The 24,560-nt window shown below is 44.8% G+C and overlaps 1 protein-coding gene across 1 annotated transcript in view; it reads right to left on the reverse strand.

The window, feature by feature from the left end:
- Positions 1-1,035: 1,035 nt before the first annotated feature.
- Positions 1,036-24,560, reverse strand: part of Anxa3 (annexin A3) — a 47,966-nt gene continuing 24,441 nt past the window's right edge. The window contains exons 4-13 of the mRNA XM_075942951.1: positions 23,918-24,012; positions 20,583-20,696; positions 17,729-17,819; positions 14,296-14,375; positions 10,765-10,821; positions 10,323-10,416; positions 8,653-8,748; positions 6,990-7,048; positions 4,581-4,703; positions 1,036-1,503 (exon numbers count right to left, since the gene is read on the reverse strand). Of these exons, the coding sequence (XP_075799066.1) occupies positions 1,444-1,503; positions 4,581-4,703; positions 6,990-7,048; positions 8,653-8,748; positions 10,323-10,416; positions 10,765-10,821; positions 14,296-14,375; positions 17,729-17,819; positions 20,583-20,696; positions 23,918-24,012 (869 nt within the window). The 3' untranslated portion in view covers positions 1,036-1,443. The remainder of the gene's footprint in view (positions 1,504-4,580; positions 4,704-6,989; positions 7,049-8,652; positions 8,749-10,322; positions 10,417-10,764; positions 10,822-14,295; positions 14,376-17,728; positions 17,820-20,582; positions 20,697-23,917; positions 24,013-24,560) is intronic.

Here is a 24,560-nt window from a genome sequence, read left to right on the forward strand (position 1 = left end):
ATGTACCTCTAATGCATTTCGAAGTCCACACTAGCATCCTGTCCCTTCTCACATCCCTCTCTACCCTAAACATCCAGGTTGCTGTGGCTCACAGGGTTCACTCCCCTTGGCTACCTGTGTTCCTTATACATGATTTTTTCATGCCCATTTCTCTAGCCCTGACCATGGCTGTCTGCTTCTTTTTCTCTCCATTCTTGACCATACAAATGCTTCTGACTGTTTTCTCTCTCTTATTTATAATAAAAACCTTCTTGCTATTCATAAAGTAGCTATTTCAGTCATTTCTTTACTGTGCCCTCTTTTACATCTGGTGCTGAGACCTGGGGGTCTAAGTAAAGACACAGAGAAGCTGGAAAAACTGACCGATTTGTGGGTGGGAGGAAGGTTTTTACTATAGATATAAGATATAGAATAGTCAGAGGCCTTTGGGAAATTTCAAAACAGCCACAACAATGTCTCTGGGGCAGAGAGGAAAGGGGCAGACTGTCAAACGTCAGAGCTACCTCTCTCTGAAGCGGGAGTAGGAAAAACCTCATGGGTCATACAGAAAGGCAGTAGCTGCAGGGGATTCTGTGAACTTGAGCGGTTTGGGAGGGACCAAGGAGCACGTAGATTAGCAATGGGCATGCACCATAGGTACTTTGAGCCAGATGCCTCATCCACCAGAGGAAGGAGAGATGGGGTGGTAAGCTCTTGCTGGCAGACAGAAATCCACTTCACAGATTCCGGAGGAATGCTGGACGTATCCGCCAGCAATCCTTCTCTTTTTCCTGACAGTCCAATATTATTACCTTGTTTCCCTGACAAAAATCCACAGGATACCATTCTTCTCCCCTGAGCCCTGAGCCTCAGCCACACTAGGCTGTTAATGGGCTTCTTTATATCTCCGGCAACTTCACAAGGATGATTCCAAACTATTCATCCCCCTGCCTCCACCTCCTAAGTGATGGGATTGTAGGTATATACCACCACGCCATTCCGCTATTATTTTTTTAGACCACACTGATAAAGTAATAAATAGAAGCAGCAGCAGCATTTACAACAAGCATATCTTTAGATATTTGTTGGCCCCAAGCAACACAGTATTGGTAGATGCTGAAAGCAAATGCACAAATTATATTTAACAAAGGCAACCATGTTTAGAACCCTGATTTATGTTTAATGGCTTCACACTACACCGATGCCAACATCCTAAGGAAAATAGAAAATCATTAGTAGGTCTTTAAATGTAGGCTGAATTTCCCTCTACATTACGAATGAGGTGCTCTAACATAAAATCCTGTTTGCTTTTGCTCTTGCAATGGTGACGATTCCTATCAGGCAGACAGACTGCAGTCTTGCTTTTGCTTGCACTTTGGAATGTTGTAGAAAAGTAGTAGGCAGAGCCTTTGCCATCATGGAGGCCCACGGTCGGGGCAGTAGCCTTCGGAGAGACCATCTTCTTCAGTCATCTCCTCCACAGATCTTCAGGAGTACGGCTCTGTAGTCTCCAGAAGTATCTGACTGCAAAGGACAGGACAAACAGAGACGAATATGCCGTCAATAATGGGGAGTTAGAGGTGAATGAGACCCCACAGTGTTAGGGAATTCCCTTGGACAGGAGACGGGCGAGCTCCCCTGTTCAGCACAGCACACGTCACCCTTTCGTAGTGAGTGCAGCTCCGCTCCTACCTACGTTGTTCTCTGCAATATATAGTGTTCACATCGTCCTGAACTTCAACTAGGACTTTAAAAAAAAGGAGCAAGGTTTCAACGATTACATGATATTACATAGTAGGTGCTAACAAAACACCTAAAAACTACAGTTTAGTAACAATGAATGTTAATCTGGCACTTCTATTTGCAACTCAAACACTTACCGTGGAGAACTGGAGGTGTTACTGAACGGTTAATGTGCATAAGGCACTGGATTGAATTTCCAACATAAAAAGCTCAAAGGAAAAGCTTATTTTAACTATGGCAATCCTTATACAAACTCTATGCAGCGGAGTATAAACTCTATTTCCATGTAATAATTAAATGAGAAATACAGAGGGTAAGAAAGGTGGCTTCAAATCACAGAGCCTAGTCGTTCATTCCCGCAGGCAACCTCCTTAAGCTGGAAGGTAAGCAACTCAAAATAGCTTTAGGAAGTCCCTGAAACTGACCAGATTCATCAGGCCCCCTCCCTGTCAGAGTAAGCAATAAAAGATGAGAGCCCTTCCCAGACAAGCCATGCTGCAAAGACTGTGAGACCAGACCAGCTACCTAGGAGAAGCAGTAACTAGCTGGGCTGCCTAAAAGATTTAGACCCAGTCACTTGGAAAGGACACCTCTAACCTGTTGAGCTGCCTGCCGTTTGCCTCAGGTTCCCAGCTTTTGTAGCTGTCACCCACTCCGGGGTGGGCCTTGGGATAGCAGTCTTTGAGTCATTTCTGATCTTGTAGGTAACCCCTCACCCACATTCCTGTCAGTAACTCCAATAAATCTCACTGATTCACCGAGTGGGACCTTGGTGGTGTCTGTACTTTGGTCTATCATGGGATCCCTATCTGGGGCTAGAAGACATGTGTTGTGTCTCTCAGAGCAAAGCTTTGTCACATAACAACTCCACTCTGCCCTGGTGAGAGGCGCCACAGCCCCGAGAGGAGGCTTAGCAGCCCCTAAGCCAGCAGAGGAAGGTTCTGGTTGAGAAAAGATGACCATGCCAGCTGAAGGGGTTAGTACACAGTGGTCACACTCTCTTTGCAAAAGACGGCAGTAGAGGCAAAACTCAGCCTTTTACCTGGATTTCCTTAAAACTTCCTATTTGTTTCTGTTTAACCTAGTCTGGGACCACTTCTTACCACTTAAGTTGATATGTAGAAAGGTGTAGCTAGGGTGGATTTAGAGTAAGGTCAATGAGTGGTAATGTCACTGAGTGGAGATGGTGGGCGTAGTGTCATAGTAGGAGACACAACAGAATGAATGCACATCCCGCTGTTGTTGCAGATGGTAGAATGAATTCTTCCCTCTCTTGGCTTGCTTGTCTTGCTTTGCCACCTGCAGCCCTCATTCAAATTGATGGCAGCCAATCACACTCAAGTTTTGTATTTAAAGACGGCCACTCAGGAAAACGTGGACGGGATTACCCGACAGTGCACACAGGAGGTAGACAGGATGGGAGCCGTAGTATTTCACAGCACAGACTGGACTCTTTGTGACAGATTTTTCTTTTTATCAAACTGCAAACAGTTTAAATGTCCCCTAACACAATGAGCCTCCATCACCCAGACCATGGGGAGACGGAGAGCCACAGTTTAATCAAATTTTCTGGTTGGCCAGGAGGTGAAGCAGAAGCCCCCCTGGTGTGTCAACCTTGTTACTGACAATTGTTATAAAACGTACGAGTCTGCTTTTCTGCTTTGGCAAGCACAGTGCGGTTAACGCTATTAAATCTTCCTACGATGACTGAAGCTATTGTAACGTGTCAGGATCAATCCAAATGGAATCCAGTGTAGGCTGCTGACGAAACCCATGCTAAGCCCCAGGGAGACCCTGCTGCTCTTTGGGATCAGTTATGATTTCAACTTACCCACGCATCTTTCTCTGTCAAAGTTTAGCATGAAAACAAAGGCTCTGGTTTGAAAAGCACAAAGGAATTGGTGAGCGGGTCTAGCTGACTGGTTGACATTCATTCATTTGTTAAAAAAAAAAAAAAAAAAACCATTTGTGGGCCCTGAGGCTAGAATGCTCCCAAGGTGCTCAGAGGCACCCAGGCCAACATCTGTGCCTGGTTAAGGGTGTCTGTCACCGGTAGGGCTGCATCCAACTACTCAATGTGACACAGAGACGTGGCCTAGGCCAGGCCTTCCCAGTTCATGCTGGGCATCACAGTCCTCAGGGAACAGGCTTTCAGAGTCCCAGAGGCTGGAGGAGTAGATCCTGCCAAGAATCAGGATGTGCACAGTGTAAATAATCCTGCAGCTGTGCATCCATCTTGGGACTCTCAACACTTCCTGTCGGCTGCTGATTGCTATCCCATTTGTCCTGGCCTCTCTGGGCGCTGGTTCTTAGCAGGTACCAACCTGACTCTCCAAAGCTGACTTTCCTGAGCAAGTTTGTAGAGAATCTAAAAATTCAGAGGTAGGAGAGTCATGCAGCCTGTGGGGCCTGGGTGGAGCCAACCCCAGACTCAACCTCTGCGCGTAGTCAGTGTGGTACGGGTGACTAGGGGTGGTTATACAGCCTCACTCAATGTTGAGGGAACAAGTCTGGGTTAATTCTCTCAATTATCACAGACTTTTGGACATGCAGTGCCCACAGAAGCCAGAAAAGGCTGTCAGATCCTCTGGGACTGGAGCTGTGGATGGTTGCCATGTGGGTGCTAGGAACCAAATTCAGGTCCTCTGCAAGAGCAACGAATGCTCTTAACCACTGAGCCATCACCAGTCCCAGTCCCTCCTTTAGCGGATGTTCGGTAGAACTGTTTTAAACTCAGAAGACACAAGGACAAGGAAAGAGGAATCTAATCAGATCTAGCTATGTTTAAAGGACTGGGAAAGGAAGATGATGAGCAGAGGAAGGGGAATTATGCCTTGCTATTTCCAGAGCAAACTTACCTGAATGGCTGAGTATAGAGAGTAGCCATAATGCTTCTTGAACTCCTGTCGGATGTCCAGAAGGTCGGTCTCTGATCTGGAAACCATTATTCTGTTGAGAGTGAACTCATCTGTTCCAGCACCCTGGTAGCACAACGGCATGCAGAAATTCCGTTATGAGAGACAAGTCATCGTGCACAGAACCCTTAACCATAGTAACTCCTCTTCCTTCATTTAGCTCTAAACCCCACCACCCATTTGCTAGACAAATGTGTGTTGAGCCCCTGTAATGAGCATAGCCATGCTATGAAGAACACAGAGAAGATATCCCCATGAGCCTTCGATGCTACGAAGGATCAGGCTAAAAAACAAGGCGCTGAAAATTAGTCTGGTACCAATCCCAGCATGCATTGGGGTAGGCACAAAATTCCAGCCCTAGCTGTGGAGCGATTGCTAACTGTTAGCTGCTGGGGGAAGAAAGGGGCAGTGTTCTCTAAATATGTAGCCGCTGCTAAGGCTCCCATGCTCCAGTGCAAGGCTACACAAGCAAGAATATTAGGGCAGCTCAAATTGACCTTGATCAAAAAATAAAAGAAAAAAAGGGACTCAAAGTTGGGTACAAAGGGAAGAGGAGTGGATTCTGGAAGAGCTGGGGGTGGGAGGGTAAATATCATCAAAGCATGGACCAACTTCTCTATGAGCTAATAAAATTGTTAAATAAAAAGTAATTAAAATTAGTCTGACAGATGGGAGATATTGGGTTCGATAGAAGTGTGTTTTAGCGGAGCCTGAGAAAGACTAAAGATTAGGAAAGGTCTGCTCTAGAAAGTGACGTACACGCTGGAGGCTAAAATAATCAGTTGGGAGTATGCTGGACACGTGAGGAACACCTAAGAACCTGCGATCCCAGCCCTGGAGAGACTGCAGCAGAGACGCCAAGGCACGCATGCTAGGAAGGAGGAGGGGATTTGTGCAGGAAGCAAAGATCTAGCAAAAGGCTCTCCCCTCTGTGTGTGTGTGTGTGTGTGTGTGTGTGTGTGTGTGTGTGTGCGTCAAAGTATGAAACTTTAGGACAAGAGAGAACACCACATCTGAGGATATATAAATAATGAAGAGCGGCAAATCTAGACCTTGTTAACCATGAGATAACATTCTAACTGTATCCCACACACGTAGGTAGAAGTGTTGCAATATTTTAAACTAACAGTGCTGAGATTAGATCTTATCTGTGGTTGTTTTCAAGACAGTCCATTTGCAATATGAAGCAGATCACAGGGAGAACCAGAATGAGGACAGGCATAAGAGGAGAGACCCCGAGACCCACCCAGACGGGACCGCTGCAGTAAAGAGATGGCCATGGCTGAGCTGGAGAAAAGAGGGAGACCTGAGAGATGCTTGCCGGTGGGCAGACAATGAGAAAAGAGCACGAACAAGCTCCAGGAAGCTGTTGGGTGAATACTGGCTCTGTTGATTAATGTATCCAACAAACGCCAGCTGAACATCTACTGTGTACCAGACACAAATGGGTTCTGTCCCCATGGAGTTTATTTTCTACTAGATGGAGATAGCAAACTATGTGATTATTTTAATAAATATTAAAAAGAACGAGGAACAAAGCCCAGGGAAATAGAATGCGGAGTGATGGAAAGAGAACAGTTGGCCACATTGTCGAGGGAGGGTTCTTTCAAGAGGAGACATTTGAGCTGAGACCTGAAAAGACGAGGCAAAGCCAGCCACATCTCAGGTGGAGGAATCCTACAGACGGGAAAAACAAATACAGAGACAGCAATGGAGAGACAGCCTTGGTGACCAGGGAACAGCAAGAAGTAGGAGGTGGCTGAGGCAGAAGGAACAAGGCTGGGAAGGTCATGTTTGATTTCAAGAGCTGAGCAAGGGCAGTTCTGGCAGGTACAGCTATGAGCACTGAACATAGGAACCAGGATGGGTGGCAGAATGAGGCGAGGGGAATGAGATGTTCAGTCGGATGTTATTATTACAGCCACAGGAAATGTCCACTAAGACTGAGGAAGCATTTCCTCTGAACTTAGCCGGGTTGTAGGGAATGAAGACATGAAAAGAACCAGTCATCGGTATCCTGCTCAGGGTGCTGACTCAGCTGGGTTCACTTGGAGTAAGAGCACTGGAGAGGCCGTGCCCCTCAGCGGCTGTTTGAGGTTTACATTCTACGCGTTCTACTTCCCACACAAAGGAAGTGGGGGGAAATGACTCAGCTAACGTTTTACAAGCTACCTCCATCCTGACTGGCGCATTTATTATTATACTCTGAGGCAAATTAGTAGAAAAATTGGCTACAAAAAGAAAGTCACTGAAATGGAAAAGAAATATGATATTCCACCAATATTAAACAGTATTTTTTTTTCTCCATGAGGGATGTTATCTACGAGTGCAACACTAAAATTCCAGACCAACCTTCAAAGCCTGATGAAGTCTTTCTGCTAAAAAAGCCGGGGTGTTCCTCGTGCAATGAACTGTTTATTGTTAAATAAATAAAAAAAAGAGCAAAGTAATGATTAGTTTCACTTAATAGAAACCAAGTCCATCTCAGTACTGGCTTTCACTTAGAATGAGAGAAAAGCTGCTAATGCTGGATTCCAAAGCCTCATAATGTCATATTTGCACCTTTAGGATGGGAGTTATCTTCAGCCACGGGGAAGATAAAATTATATGCCAAAGACACCCCACATTGTCTGACTCATCTCCACATCTCAGTCACACTGCGCCCCTCATCTTATTCTCCTCATCATAACCCCTGCCATGATTAAAAAAAAAACCCACCCCAACTAAGCTCGAGGCTCTCCAATTTCATACCTCTGTGTCAGACACACAGAGGGTCCAAGTTCGAGCTTGAATAAAGGGTCTTTGCTTTTGCATATGGATTTGGTATTCTTTGGGGAACTCCGCAATCTGGACATAACAAACTATCTCCCCACAGCTAGACATATACATGCCTTCTGGGCATAGTCCTGTCTATTCTTCATATTCTAAAGTGGAAGATTTGTTCTTTGTATCTGAAAATAAGGGAAGTGGCAGTAACTTAACAATAAGGAAACTTACTTTAGCACCCAACATCATCGGAAGGGAAGCTGGAGGATCCACTTCAATTATAACCATCACCAAAGTTCACAATTGCCTATTTCCTGGCCAAACTGTAACTTGGCAACAGCTCCTAAATTCTAGCTTGCCAAGATCTTGAGCAAGCATTAAAATGAAGGCCATATCTTTTCATCCATTCACCTCACAAACTCAACAGCTCACAGTTGAAGGAAGTAAATCTGACCCCCACCAAATGTCTTGTGTCACCAAGGGGATGAACCTGCCTTGAAGCATTGTCAAAGGATTAAAGGAGATGACATTGGTGAGGAGTTTAACGTGGTACCCAGTACACAGAAGTCGCCTAAAAATAAAATTTCAAGCATCATAGTTAGGAATCCCTCTTGAGAGGTGAGAATTGGCAACTGGAGGAAGAATCCCGGGTACCGTTTCACGGAAGAGATCAAGAATGCTGCTGTCTTTGAGTAGGGCCTTGTCCTTTGATCTCACCTTTCTTTTGAGGTGCTCTCTTAGTGCCTGGGGGGACAAACTGTGAGACCTTACCGCGCATACAGCAGCATTTCCGACCACTCATTAGTGAATGTGTCTTTATGGGCATGGATTCAGCCTGATTCCTCAACCAAAGAGGAAGAGATCTATAGCTCTGACCTTGTCTCCAGTCTGGAAGGAAATTGATGTCTTCCAGACTTAACCACATACACTAGGATACCAAATTGATTAGGGCTCGGTTTCAACAAGGCTCAATAAAAATGCCAGTAGCATGTAATATTCAGCTTTCAAGAGAGTATAATCTAGACAGGATAACAAGCCAATACAGATTTAAAAGGCAAGGTGGGAAGCAAGTACGTAACTTTTCCATGTATTATTTAGCAATATTTGTTGAGATAGCGGTTTTTACCGTAGACCGCTGGGGGTTGTACAGCACAGAGACGGATCAGTTAGGATGCTTAAAATTAGCTCACCTTGACACTGACTTCAAAGAAGGAGAAACAATGTCATATATTAGCACTCGAGGGCTTACCTATGGCCAGCAGCAGGTCTTCAAAATGCCCAGATAATTCTCCTTTAATGCTGTCCTCAATGTCCTTCTGGCTAATATTTCTGTACTCATCAAATGCTAAAAAGGAGCACCATAAAAATATTTAAAGCATCCCAGAGGGCCACACATGAATATATTTTACGTTTAAAATGGCAAGATGCAGCAGATGAACCAGCAAGTTCAGAAGCTCAGCCGTTAAAAGTTGAACACGGTGAAGGCTGAACTCCTTAGGCCATTTCTTCAGTCTTCTCCCGTCCCCTCCAGCTTGAAGCAGTTAAAACAGTCTGAAATGTTCTGCGACAAATAACTTCTCTGTTTTAAAATTATAGCACCCCCAGGAACCAATGCGGTGGCCAGAGGTCAGATGTGCTTCACATGATGAAAAAAGTTGACTGGGAAGATTTCTTAAAACATTTAATATTAATTTTATGATGTGTGTGTGCACGCGCACATGTGAGCACACACGTGAACACACACATGCATGCACGCATATATATATACATGTGTGGAGGTCGGAGAACAACTTTTAGGAGTTGAGTTTCTCCTCCCATGACATGGGATCCAGGGACCAAACTCAAGGGCCACCTTCATGATGGCAAACACCTTTACCAGAGGAGTCATCTTCTAGCCCTGTCTGGGAGGGTTTGGATTTCTTGTGCTGAGGAAATCAGTCTCTAAGGCACTATGGCCAACTTCCCACTGACCAGAAGCAATTCAAATTTCTTGATCCGTATTTGTTTTAAGTAAAACCTGTACATATGTGATCTAGTGTACAGCAAGAGTTCCTAAGTCAAGTACATTTTTTTCCAAGAAGGTTTTTGTTGATGTTTTTTGTTTTGCTTTGAGATGGGAGTCTTACTTATGTAGCCCTAGCTGGCCTGGAACTTGCAGAAATCCTGTCTCTGGTAGGATTAAAGGTGTGGGTCCTTCAATACATTTTGAAAAAAAAATTGCTAAGAGATACAGGAGTCACTCTATCTCTGTTTTTCAAACCACGACCTTAGTAATATTGCACCATTATTTCCCCAAAAATCACTGTTGAACTTAAAGAAGTACAATTTCAGAATTAAAAGTCGCAGCAAAAGCCTTCTATTTTCTCAGTCCAGCATCAGGTTAGTCCTGCACTGCTGTTCTGTAAACAGGGAAGCCATTGCCATAATACGGTCACACTAAATGGAGCTCCGTGCTTCCAGAACAGCTCAGGGAGACACATGAGGGAGAGGGTGGGACCCAGTCACTGGTCCAGAAAGAAGAGCTGGTTCTCCCTCCCACTGATTTCCATTCATACCAGAGAAGCCACTGTCATCACCATTAATCCATCCACCAAACCCTCTCTCATTACCATTAATCAACCAATAAAACTCCCTTTCAATGCCTGACTTTTTCAGAAGATGGCGGAGCTGGCAGAGATAGGGTAGGAGTTTGGTAACCAGCCTTGCTGCTCTCAGCAGGATAGCCTCTCTCGTCTCCATTCTCATCTATTGCTACTCACAGGGTAGGCAACCTACTCAGTCTTCAGGGCAAAACGAAAGAGAATGTTGGTACTGCCTTCAGTTAAAACGCAACTTCTCCATTTGGTTTCCTAAGAGGTTTCTACGTAAACTGCAAAGACAGCTGGACAAACAACGTAGAGCAAGAGACTTGAGTCGTACTTAGTTTCAGCTGAGGGAAGCTCCGTAGACACAGGATCTCGGTGAATTTGTCTTCATCCGTGCCCCATTTGTTCTCACCGGCATTATAGAGGATCTGGACAGATGGAAGAAACCTGGCATGTCATCACAAATGCACGTCTTTCTCTTTTCAAGGGGATGGAAGGGGAAGAGTGGGGATTTTACTTGACTTGACTTCAGAGACCAATAAAACCCCCTAGGATCCAGACTTCAAATCTGAAGGTCAAATGCAGGACCTGGTGGTGGCGGTGGTGGCAGTGGTGGGTGGTCACCACCATAGTAGCTGGCAGAGGCTGGGCTGGATGACACTTGTCACCAGGATTTGACTTAGATGGACGAGAGAGGACAGGCCTGGGCAGTGCCATCTTTTGCAGAAGCCATCAACAGTGTGTGTAAAAGAGACATTCTCCTGGCTGTTACTAACCTGGGCATCTTTTTTGGCCAGATGTTCATCCACTTTCAGACTTTCATCTCTTCTACCCTAAACCATCAGGAATGATTAAAAACAAACAAACAAACAAAACAAAAAAAAAAAACAAGGTCAATCCTTTAAGGGCACAGAACTCAAACTAGCAGTTCATTTTTTTTTTTTAAAAAATGTAAACATGTAGCAGAGACGCATCGGGCACCCTTGGCTGCAGATCTGTCTCTGCCACTGATAGTCAGCATAGCAGGCACACAGTCTAGGGCCTCCGTCTCCTCTGGAAGCTCAAAGGTGTTAGGATGGAAAGACAAGGCACGGACAGAAAATATTTACAAAACATATCTGATAAAAGACTAATACTCAAAATATATAAAGAACTTTAGAGGCCCAGTAAAAAAAATAATAACAAACAGCCCAATTTAAAAGAGAATAAAAGATCCAAGGGGACATCTCACCGAAGAAAATGTATAAACAGCAGAAAAGTATATGGAAGTACTTTTCATCCTGTCCCTGGGGACTAACACAGGATCTACTAGTATGGTTAAACTCCAGACACCGACCACACCAAACGCTGGGGAAGAGCGGAAGCAACAGGAGCTCTGTGTTCGTTGCTAGTGGAGACGTAAGGTGTCACATGCGCTTTGAGAGACCATCCAGCAGTTTCTTACATTGCTGGGTATGTCCTTACAGTATGGTCCAGCAAATGTGCTCCTTGACATTCACCTAAGCAAGCTGGACACACGTCCACACAAAAGCTTGCATATAAATATTTAACTGTTTATAATTGACAAAAGTTGGAAGCAACCAAGTCATCTTTCAACTGATAAATAGTTTATACAACAAAGTACTCTTTGGTAAAATTAGACACAAGCTGGTCGGTTGCAAAAGAAAATGCAATATCCATTATACGGGTAAACTGCCATTTGCTGTTTGAGGTCACTGAGAAGTTGGCTCTGGAAACAACACTGATTCTCCATGTTCAGGCTCAAGCATGTTTATGTCACGTGTCCTCCCAACACCCCTGTCCTGGGTCAGGCTGACCCCCTGACTCTTTAACGCAGAGAGGAAAACCAGCAAATAACTAAAGGCGCTAAAACATCTTGTTTTTGAGAATAACTAAAACGTGTGCTATCTCCATCCAAAGGTGACTATTGCCTATCCCATAATATTACGATGTCCACAGTGGGAAAGAGGAGGCTGAAGCTCACTGTGGAGAACACTCTGCCCTGCCAGGAACTTTTCTTATCCCCAGTCCTTTGCGCTAGCTCAGTGGTTCTCAACCAGCCTAATGCTGACACCCTCAGCAGTTCCTCGCGGTGTAGTGACTCACAACCATAAAATTATTTTGTTGTTGTTTCATAACTGTAATTTTGCTACTGTTATGAGCCATAATGGAAATAGCTGATATGCAACCCCAAAGGGGTCACGATCCTCAGGTTGAGAAGCACTGTGCTAGATGGTAATAGTCTATTTGCTGCCTGATGATTGTTCTTTTGCTTGGAATGGGGCCCAGGACTCTCATCCCAGAATTCGAGCTGGTTGTTTCAACCGGCTTTTCCCATTTGACTTCTGCCAAATCTCTGTAATCATCAATTTGACAGGGTTACCTTTTGTTACTCTCTTCAGTGGGATGCTTCAGTGGTTTCTGCTGGATGTTGAGTGCCCAATTTGATGTTTTTCTGTCTTTCTGCTGCTACTTTTGATTTATTCTTTTATTTTTGTTTGCTATGTGCTTGGGCAATTCACTCGTTCAAAATAAGTAAACCCCAGCTATCATAGGTGGGTCTGCTAAGTGTTGGGAGCTGGTCTGGAAAGGCTTCGTAAGAAATGACATCAACTACTGGACACTATGCAAGAGGCCAACTAGAAGCAGAAAAGATGAGTACTTCCTGTGGAGAGGAGAAGGCGACAGAAACAGGCAGAAGACAGACTTCCTGAAGCAGTGGATCCATTCTGTGCAAGACGGCAACAGCCGGTCCATTCATACATTTGTTAAAGTCCACGGACCATTTGAGTAAATCCCAAAGGGCGAATCCCCTTCTATGCACTCAGCACCTCACTTACTCTCTCTTAACCTTCAGAACACCTTAAGGGGTTAACGCTATCTGAAGTGTAATTTCACAGGCACGAACACGAATTCCTTAAAGCTTCAGGGGACTCGTGCAGGTAGAGAAAGCCATTAGGCCGCGGGAGGGTCCTGTTCTGTTTGATGTCGAACCAGCCCTGGAGCTCTCTTACTCCTGCTTACTGCGGGTGAGCTCATATCACACATGGAGATGTGCAGGGCCTAGACCTTGTCTGCCACGGCCTTTCATCTGTTCGGGTCTGTGGATTCAACCTTCCCGAGGTTTGCAGCAGTTAAAACACCTCAAGCTATAATGAGGGTGAATTATTTCCAAGCTGCATGATACCTCACTTTGGCAAGTGCTGCTTCAGCCGCCATGTTGAGCCACGGGGGACTTGCTCACACATTGGGCGCTGTGTAAATCAGCTGCAAGAAATCAGCGAGACAGGGCTTCAATCATGGTCTCTCTTACACGAGCCCGGGAATATGTCTCATCCTTGATTTTACCATCTTGGTTTTTATGTGTATGGGTGTTTAGCCTGCATGTGTGTTCGGGCACCATATGCATGTCTGTGCCCATACACACATGCCTGAAGAGGGAACAGGATCCCCTGGGACTGGAATTACAGGTGATTGTGAGCCAACACGTGAGTGTTGAAACTCCAACCTTGGTCCTCTGAAGAGCAGTCACTACTCTTAACTGCTGAGCCATTTCTCTAGCCCCAACTTCAGCATCTTTCAAATATATAGACTATTGATTGCTATGTGTTTGCAGGGAGGCACAGTGCAAGTGTAGAGGTCAGAGACTACCCTATAGAGGTGATTCCCTCTCTACCCACTTTTCCGTGGGCTCAAGGGATGGAACCCTGGCTGCCAGTCATCGGCAAGTCCCTTTACCTGTGACAGTGCCCCGGAAGGTCCCGTCTTTACTACTAAAATCATGAACCTTCCAAGTAAAGTGAATCAAGGCCCCCTCTGCTCACATCTGTCTTTTCCAAGGTCACAGGGACAAAGCCCTGAAACAGATACTTTGTTTCTGGATTTACTACCCATCTCTGAGAACAGTTCTTCTATGTCTTTACAGTTAATTTAAACAAAATAAGTATTCTTTAGGATCCAGAGGGAAATCTACATGTTTTAAAGGTGCAAACACGCTGAAAATGAGCAATTACGAGTTTTTGTGGGTGGCACATCAGGACAGCATGCTGTGAATCTCAGTGGAATCATGGCTAATCTACAGATAGATCTGACCCAACCAAGACTTTTTGTTGTACTTATGTCACCAGATCAGCTTTTGTGATCTCCGTTAAATCTGTTATTGATGTTGGCAATGCAAATGTGATGTGAACGAATCATTTCACGGGAAAATGGAAAACTCACTCTATTCGGTTTTGTTAACTTCCTGAAAATGATTTCTGAGCTTGTGGCTTATTGGGGAAGGTAAATAATAAAAGGTAAAACCTTACATCTGCCAGAGTCAGCAGAGCTTTCCGGAAGTCACCAGATGTTTCAGAACTAATGTCATCTCCGAGACTCTTCTTATACACTGAAACCAAACAAGAATGAGATTTAGTCATGAGAAACAGAAAAGGCTTCTACACATTAGAGCGCAGGACCAGGTATCAGTGGAGCGCTGTGACGGAGTATTCTTTCTGTTTGGCGTCCTGGTACTCTGCTAGTGTGGGAGTGTGTGGTGCAGGCATTGCTCCAGCGGTGATTTGTTTCTGCTGTGTGCTCTGAGAGGCAAACACTGAGAAGAGCTGTCTTCTCCTGTCTAACATTCCTCTCAAGGGCTGGGATTAAAGGTGTGCACCATTACCACTGGCTTCTATGGCAAACTAATATGGCTACTGAGATTAAAGGTGTGTGTCACCACTGCCTGGTCTGTAAAGCTGACCAGTGGGGCTGTTTTACTCTGATCTTCAGGCAGGCTTTATTTATTAAAATACAAGTGAAATATCACTACACAAAACAAAACAAAGTCCCAACAAATAAAAATGAAAATGAAGGTAGTAGATGGAGGAAGGGTGAACACGGTCACTGTTCAACACACAAATGTATGGAAACGTCACAATCATACTCATTAATATGTACAACCAATAGGTACCAATAATTATGATAAAAAGAAATAAAAGAAACATTCAAAAACAATTCCAATACAGTTGAAAGTGCCTCATGCACTTTGAGGCATAACAGCTGTGGTTGTTTGAAAGAAAACGGCCCCCATAGGGAGTGGTACTACTAGGAGGTGTGGCCTTGTTGGGGCAGATATGGTCTTGTTGGAGGAAGTGTGTCATTGTGGAGGCGGGCTTTGCAGTTTCATATATGCTCAAGCCACGTCCAGTGAGACAGACCACTTCCTGTTGCCTGTGAGTGAAGATGTGAGACCTCTCAGCTACCTCTCTAGCACTATTCTGCCTGCACGCTGCCTTGTTTCCCACCATGACAATAACAGGCTAAATCTCTGAACTGTAAGTGAATCACCCCAATTAAATGTTTTCCTTTATCAGAGTTGCCGTGGTCATGGTATCTCTTCACAGCAATAGAAACCCTAACTCAGATAGCAGGGTAAGAGTGCAGATGGTGTTGCATTAGGAAGGGGTTTGAGCTAGAACATAAGAGTTCTGGATCCCTGATCCGTGTTCTTTCACACACCAGTAACTACAGAATACTGGGGAAAGTTGTTAGCTGTTTATTTAGACTATTGTGTCATTTCGTTGATGAGAGAGCTTGTTACTTTTATGAAAGCTAAGGTGATGACCTCCTGTAATAGATTTATATGCGTGGGTCACTTTTTCCATTTCCCATTATAGGACTCCATAAAACCTTTATACTCTTTATTAGACGTGCGTGCGTGCGTGCGTGCGTGTGTGTGTGTGTGTGTGTGTGTGTGTGATACGCATGCACATACATGGACCATTTATGGCAGAACTTTTGGAATAAGTTCTCTCCTACCGTGAGTCCCTGGAATTAAAACTACATTTCCAGGCTTGGAAGAATGTGTGTTTACCCACTGAAGTCATCTTACCAGGCCAAACACTTAAGCATCGTAAGCACTAATTATGTACCCGCCTGTGCCTATTATTAGCCAGTTCTCGCATCTACTTCAAATTCACGTGCTTCCTGTTGTTTCCCTGATGGCTGGGAGTGAAGGGAGACCAGTGGGCAGGGAGAGGAAGAAATGTGTGTTTCCCGCCTGCCTTTGCTGTTAGTGCCACCCTGAGAGGCAGCCATGGCCTCTGCAGCAAGCTGTGTGCAACATCACAGAGGCACCAGCTTCGGACAGGTGGGGTCCTCTTCCTGGAAATCTGAGTTCTTCCTTACGCTTGTCTTCTGAGTTCCTGGGGTACCAAAACCAGACAGGTGGTACCGTCCTCCCAAATTTACAATTTCAATTAAGCCCAACTTCTTTGCCATGGAGTCCTTATCTCTGGAAGTATTTGTTATATTACCCTCTGTCTTCTATTTCTGTTTTTTTTTTTCTGTTTTTCAAAAGTAGGGATGCAATTATCTCTGATAAACTCTCTCTGTTAAAATACCTAGTGTTGTTTGTGGGTTTTTTTTTTCTGATTGGTCTCTAATTAGTGCATCAATAACAAATTAGTCACCTATAGTTGAAGTACCTGTCATTTAATAATTTCCCAAAATAACCTTTCTAATCCCCATCGGGTCCAGGATTCCCGTTTTTGTGGGCTTCTCTTACAGCAAAAGTGAACCTCTTATAAACACAAGTTTAGAAAGCCTGGCACCATCATGGTACTTAGAGAATTCTATGGGGCTGTTGTGTAATTGAGTTGCTCTTTGGTCCTTCGTTCTTGGGACAAATCCTCACTTTCCTCTGGTAACTGAGTCTCTTATTAACGTTATTCTTCTGAGTTTTACTAACAAGATAACTGAGAATAGAAAGCAGTAGGATTAGAAAGGCTTTGAGTCACATGACATAGTCATCTCAACCTCTGAGGGAAGCCTATAGGCTGAGCTCAATCACATGGACAATGATTCAACCAATCACATTCGAGTAACAAACTCTGATTAAAACCAATGGCTCCCAGTGTTCAAGTGAGCATGTGGGTGGTGAGTGCTGTCAATATGCCAAGGGTGGAAGGTTTCTAGTGGAGCCTCTCAGACCCCTCTGTGTTTCTTGTCATTTGGCTGGCCATGACTCACTTCCGTCATAACACCACTGTCATTGGGAGGACGGTACTTTCCAGAGTTCAGGGTGACTTTTAGTGAGCTACTAAACCTGAATGGACAGGGAGAACCCTGGATTTGTAGGCCACTGGTTAGACACATGCGTGGCCTGGGAACGTCTGAGCTTGTGACTGAGTTGATGGGAGGTGACCGAGGTTCTCATACTACCTTTGAGTAGAGGCAGAATTACAATGTGAGGACCTGATTTTTACACAGACTTTTAGGACTTCAACCAATTATATTGAACCTAAATGCTCAGCACGTCCTCTAAATGGCTTACCAAATTTCCCATACCAAAAATCATGATTCTGAGTGGTTTTTAACTTACAGAAGAAGTATACGATGACTCGAAACTCTAATATTGATGAAAATGGTTGATTCAGTGAAGTGGCTGCTGAGGACAAAGTCCTCTGAAGCGATACTGCTGTAAATGCAGGATGTGATGTGGCAGATCATATTCTAACCTTCCCTGGAAATGCACAGTTCACATCAGAACACACATCTCTTTCCATGGCCTTCTCAGAATACACATCTCTTTCCATGGCCTTCTCAGAACACACATCTCTTTCCATGGCCTTCTCAGAACACGCATCTCTTTCCCTATCTCTGGCCTTCTCAAGATGCTTTACAATAGGCGAGATGCTAGGAGCAGTAACTTGGCTCACACATGTGCAATCAGTGGTAAAGGCAAGAAGAAGACAAGGTCACCTGTATAATAGGCCTGTGAGATCTCCTTCATCTGCCGGCTTGTCCTGGTGGTTAAGATTTCAATCAAGGCATCTTCATCAGTCCCAGTTCCCTAACAAGGAAAAAGAAATCTAAATTTTAAAACACTTAAAAAACTTAATTTCATGCTTTTCAGCCTTAATATCTTATTTTGTACAGATGAAAGAGCAGTTCTGAGTAAATCGATGTAAGATCTCGTATTGCTCTTCAGTGGTTTTCTGACTTTTCCATGCATCTTAGAATTAAAACAAAAACTCATCTGGAGTAAACCCACATCAAGTGTGCCCTACTCCAGTGTGAAAAGGAGTCAAATGATTCTACATAGAGGAAGACACCTGTGTCATTAGCGATCAGACACGATGGCCTAATAGGTTCCGCCTACTAATCCCATGTAGCTCTCTGTATAGAAAGGGCTCCACAGCAGTTGTGATTGCCCTCATCCTTGCACCTCTGGGCAGGGCTGGTCAGCATGTCCCAGCCTTCTCAACCACAGAAGCTTTCAGATCTCCAGTAAACGTGTGTCATGAGCCTTGCTGACTTGGAGCCCTCTAAGTTACCTCTAAGCCTTGTTTATATCAAGGTCGCTTACTCACACTGTACGTTGTTGCAGTGGGATGTGATCAAATAAAGCCAGTGAAATTTACAAACAGAGATCCAGTTCTGGCCAGGGTGCCTGCCACCAGAATCATTCATACAACTAAATTCTGACTAAGGTAAAATATGCAGAATAACTGTAGACGAGGACTAGGAGCATCCTTACAGAGAAGCTATAACCTTCTGTATCCCTCCCTCCCTCCCTCCCTCCCTCCCTCCCTCCCTCCCTCCCTCCCTTCCTTCAATAGTTGACTATGGTTGCCAACTTTAGCCAAGATGTATCCAGGGGCTAAGATGGGCGAGCCCAAGCCCAAAGGGTTTTGATACCGGTACTGTCACCATTTTCAGTCCACAGTCCTTACTGTTGATTTTCTCTTAACCAAAAAGACCATTTTCCAATACAGGTCAGTGAATCTAGCCAAAAGAATCACAGCTGCTAAGCTCTCCCCACGTGGAAGCCATTAACAGACAATGCTCACGTTTCACTTCAGGAGTGTCTACTGCAACAGGTACTATTTGCTAACCATCTCCAATTGCCACACCTTTGGGTCAGCCCTAGAGTTCATGACAAAGACTTGTTGCTCCTGGTAACTGACCGAGCAGATGTGGGTGAGGTACCAGAGCTGGACTGTTCCTGTTCAGCATGGACCTCCTCTCCTACGCCATTGCTGCCTGCCCTACCTTCTCAGAGATGGGCCGTGTGCTGGGGCTCTCCCCAGGGGTCAGACCCTCAGTGCAGACTTAAGGCTCACTTGTTTTCCCTGCTGTCTCTCTTTATCCTTCACAGGCATTTCTCACAGAAAACCTGCATATCAGCTTCCAGCTGGCCACCTGCTTCTCAGATGCTCATACGCCTTCCAGAAGAAAGCAAGGACCCTCTTCTTGAGGATGGGAGGCCAGAATCTGGACCATGTTCATACCTGGACCCCTTTCCCTTCATTTCCCATCTACTTTATCTCAGACTTTGATGTAGAATAAGAAATAGAGACTACAGCTTGTAAGGTTCCCTTAGCATGATAAAGACTCACATCTTAGTTATATGGGAAAAAAAAGACAAAGAAATGTTCCTTTAAAAAAAGAAGAGAACGTTTTTAGGTGGCAATAAGAGAAATAGAAGGTTCTTCTGCAAGGGGCCCTGTGGTAATCTACAAACAGGGTTCACTGCTCACTCAGTTTTATGTGGCAGCTTGGTCAGGCTACAGTCCCTAGTTATCAGGACAGATGCTAATCTGTGTGCTGCTGTCGAGGTATTTTATGAATAAAGTCCATTGATTTTAAGTGGGATGCACTTCAGACACTCTGCGTTCTGACTTGGCCCTATTCATTCTGCTAACAGCCCTTAAGGGCAAGCCAAGGCTTCCTTGTAGAAGGGGCTGTCCCCATAGGCAGCAGCTTCAGAGACTGCTGAGGGATCCCACCTTCCCTGACCACCTGCCCTGCACAGTCTAGTCCTTACACCCAAACTCACAAGGTATACCCAGTGCCTTACAGTAAATTTCTTAATATAAATGTCTGCCTCATGGCTCTGTTTCTCCGGGGAATGCTGGCTGGCAGGGCTTTTAAAAGAATCGCAGGTAGACAAGATGCAGGCTTGGGTGATGAACGTAATAAGAAGTCTGGGTTTTAAGTGTTCACTGGAGATTTAGGGTGATGAATGACATCGCCTCGCTTTAAAACATCTTTATAAAAGCAATTTTGCCCGTCCCATAGAGAATAGCTTCAAATGGACAGAGGTGGAGCTGAAGGCACCTTCTTAGGGTACTGATACAGTATAATCAAGAGGTGCAGGCGGTCACAGCAGAGTGGAAACCGTGGATGGAGACGGCCGCTTGCAGTAGACTTTAGAGCAGAGCTCATGTGGACGTGGTGAAAGGCTGGGGTTCTGAAGGGTCAAGGAAAGCAAGGGGCTAACAACAATAAAAATCATAGGGCCCAAGTGACGGATGAATGATGACATTTATGTTCGATGAAAGAAAAATAAAAAAGACTGAATATTTAGTTAAAAAGAAAAAAAGAAAGAAAGAAAGAAAGAAAAGAAAAGAAATGCAACTCTCCTCACAGCCCAGGACATTCGGGCTCTGGACTGCACAGAGCTCCCAATAATTACCCCATCCCTTAGAGCACAGTCATAAATGCCATCCAAGCCCACTAAGTCTCAAGTGAGTGCCCCAAGAGTTCCCTAATTATTATGTCAGTGGAATCAGTGGAGCAACAGTTTGTTTAGTTTGTTAAGGGCTTGTACCTTCATGGATTTCTTCAGTTGCTTTGCATCGAACAGGGCTGGTGCAGTCACAAGAGCCACCATGATGTGCTCAAAGTGGCCAGAGAGGTCACCCTTCAAGTCATCTTTCAGCTCCTAAAATAATAACCCCAAGGAGAAAATCATGAAATATGTTCTTTTCTCTTTCTCAACAGCCACCCAGGGAAAGGGAAACGCAAGTATAAAAATCAAGCGGCAGCATGCCCCTCCATAGGGAATTGCAGGAATGCTGAGAACATCTCGATGGTCACTAATCTTCATTTTATGACGTCTCCACCATGTCCTGCTTTACACAGACATTTGCAAAGCCCAAAGGAAGCCTGGCAAGTGCACCAGAGTTTGGGACTGCACATTAAAATGCTGTTCCTCTAAGTATACCACACACAGTACACATGGACCAAATGGCCACACCGAGCCACGCATATGCATGATTAAAATAATACCTGATAACTAGGAAAATGGAATGAATGCATTTCCTAGGTCCTTGGTGCTCTCCAAAGGACGGTAAGGGAGGCCGAAAGAGGGCTCTCTCTGGTAAACTGTTCCTGAGTACCTTGCTTCTCAAAGACCCCACTGGGCTCCACAAAGAAAGGGGAGGACAGTGGCTGGTCAGTCTCCTTTAATGGATCCTGGAGCATTCCATGCAGGATTCTAGTGTCCTTTGGCACTGCCTCCACATATTACATAAGAGTCTGCCCCCCCTCCCCCACACCTCAGGGCAGGGACATGGTTCCTATTTCCAATATTAAAAGGAGTGACATGGAACAATTTGATTTCAGGCCTGGCAGCCAGCAGCCTCTCGGGCAGTTCTGATGATAAAGCTGCCCTCCACAGACACAGTGGGGTGGTGAGATGGAGCCAAGGACTACCCGATCTCCTGTAACTACAGCGGAGATTTTTTTCTCTTCAAATGCTGAATTCTGAGCCGGGAGGTGGTGGCACATGCCTTTAATCCCAGAACTCAGAAGGCAGAGGCAGGTGGATCTCTGTGAGTTCAAGGCTAGCCTGGTCTACAAGAGCTAGTTACAGGACACGCTTCAAAGCTACAGAGAAACCCTGTCTCGGAAAACAACAACAATAAATAAATAAATGCTGAATACTGCTATCATCTGTCCTTCACCTAAGGGCAAAGAAATCTTATCCCACACACTCTCATTCCATCACCCAGTGAGAAATGGCTGTTGCCCTTCGCCTCTGTTGATTCTTCCTTCCCATTTTACAGTGCTCTGAAAGGCCAATGAGCCATCTGGATCAACAACCTATATGTCAGGGGTTTTTGCCCAGATGCTGACAATTTATTCATTTGAATACATGATCAAGGGTACTTAATCAATGCTAGACATTTAAAGGTAGCCGCGAAGTAATGCTTATGTCTAAGATGTTACCCTAACAGGAAAATGAAAGTATTCAAGATGAAATTCAATTTTACTGTATAGTATATTAGTGTGTGATAAAGGGTGTCTGAAAAAGAGCTTTAACGCCTGGGGGGACCGGAGATCATTCTCGGGTGATGTCTGTGATAGTTAACAGCCTGACTGCTCTGTGTTTTACTCCTTCCTTTCCATAATCCATGACCCACAGCATCCCGAACAACCTTTCCATCTTCTTTGTAATTCTGGGGATGCAACAAAGAGCCTCAGAAGTGCCAGGCAAGCATTCTACCATTAAGCTAAACCTCCAGGTCCCCAAGTAATCTTTTAAGACTAAACATTGGGTTATATTATCCCCCTGCTTACATACTTCCAATGGCTCCCAACTGTAGAATAAAACCAAGACTATGCACCGACTCTTAGAGATAAAACCAAGCCGAGTGGCATGCAGTAGTCTTAGCACTGGGTAGGAGAGATGCTGAGGTGGGAGGATTATTTTAATACAAGTGCTCAGGACCAGACTGGCAACATGGTAAAATCCCATCTGAAAATCCACAAAGACAAACAGTCAGGCACAGCGACACACGTCTATATATACACAGCACCGATTGTCCTCGCGGCCAGCTAGGCAGCAGCATCGTAATGGCAGCTTCCTCACCCCGTCACGGGAGCCAGTTACCAGTTACCCTCATCATCCCATTTTTATCTTTATCACACTTGCCAATGACTAACTTATCATGTTTCCAATAGGATGCTAGCTCCACAAGAGAAGGGACGAACTGCCTCTCCTACTGTCCGGCAGAGACAAGACTACTCAACAAATAGACAACAAACCAATTGTGTGGCAGTACTGTTCCTTTTTTGTTTTGTTCTGCTCTGAGACAGGGTTTCTCTGTATACCTTTGGGAGCCTGCATTGGAACTCTCTGTGTAGACCAGGGTGACTTTGAACTCACAGAGATCTGTCCGCCTCTGCCTCTTGAGTTCTGGGATTAAAGGCGTGTGCCACCACTGCCCAGCTGGCAGAATTGTTCTTAGGTATTTATTTTTGGATACTTAGTTGGTTTCCATCTGTTGAATTTACTGAGCCTGTGCTTACATAACTATTTTAAAATTAAAATAGAAACTAAAGATTATCTAAGGCAGACTTTGCCAGACAGCTGTTCTGGTAGCTCTTTGTGGGAGGGCTATCCTCCATCCTGGAGGATGATCTCTAACATCTGGAACACCCTCCACCCCGAGTCTGACGTGGGGCCATCAGAAGGTCTCTATTCAGGCTGGGGTCGTGTCTCAGGTGGGAGAGTATTTGTCTAGCACTCAGAAAGACCGGGGTTTGGTTCCCCAGTATCACATAACCCATGCCTAGTGACTCCCGGCTGTAATTCCAACACTTGACAGTTGAACAATGGAGGATCAGAAGTTGAAGATAATCTCCATCTACTTGTAAGTTCCAGGCTGGTCTGGGCTACATGAGACCCTGTCCCAAAAAATAAAAAACAAAACAAAACTAAATCTCCCTTTTAGGCCAAGTATCCTGTAGGGAGGGGATTCACCAATGGCTTGGAACCATTTTTGCAACCCTTCCATACAGTTCCTCGTGTTTGGTGATCCTCAACCCTAAAATTATTTTCATTTCTACTTCACAACTGCAGTGTAAGTAAGTTGTGAGCGGGATATCTGCTATGTGACCCCTGTGAAAGGCTCATTTGACCCTAAACAGCCTGCAGTTTGAGAACCGCTGCTCTAAGGTGACTTTTTCATTCCACAGTGAAGACACAGACGCCCCAAAGCCACTGCAATGGTGAAACGCAAAACCAAGACTGAGAGGTTGGGTTCTCGAGTGGATGCACATGGCGTCTTCTGCCACACTCAGTCTGAACCCAAAGATCTGCGAGTGCCCCACAGAGGAAGACCCGAGACTCGGGTGATTGTCTCTTCAGGGCGGTACCTGTTCATACGTCGCTTGATACTCCTTGGCAATCAGCTGTCGCTGTGCATTCGACCTCTCTGTCAGGATGCTGATGAGGGTTTTCTCGTCAGTTCCTAAATGAGACCAAAGTCACTTATCAACTGAGGGTTCTCCGTATTAGTCATCCGAACCAAGTGCTTACAGTAAGGCATTTTAAATTTCAGTATACAGCTTCTTACTGGGCTAGAATCTGTGTGTTTGCCTGGGTTTTGTTTTTGTTTGTCTGTTTGTTGTTGTTTTGTTTTTGGAAAAGAAGTTAACTATTTGGGCGATTTGGGAGATGGAAAAGTGAAAACCCCAGACATTGCTTGTCTAGTCCTCTTAGGCATGCAGAGAGGAGTACGAAGAACCTCCTACTTCACCCTCAGGAGGCTGAGTTTCAGCCCTCACTCCATAGCTGGCATCAGATCGTCTATCCTCTCAAGGGCACAGACACAGGATTGAAAGATTTATTGAGAACCTGCTATCTATAAGGTGCCTTTTTACTCCTTGTTATAGCGAGAGTTCCAGGGTCCCCGTACCGTGATAGACAAAGCCACCCTAAAGATGACATTAACACTCAGAGAGCCTGTTTCATTTGTCAAAGTCACATGGCTTCTAAGTAATGCAACAAACTCTCATC

This window comes from Microtus pennsylvanicus, chromosome 12, assembly GCF_037038515.1.
Source record: "Microtus pennsylvanicus isolate mMicPen1 chromosome 12, mMicPen1.hap1, whole genome shotgun sequence".
In the NCBI taxonomy this organism is placed as follows: domain Eukaryota; kingdom Metazoa; phylum Chordata; class Mammalia; order Rodentia; family Cricetidae; genus Microtus; species Microtus pennsylvanicus.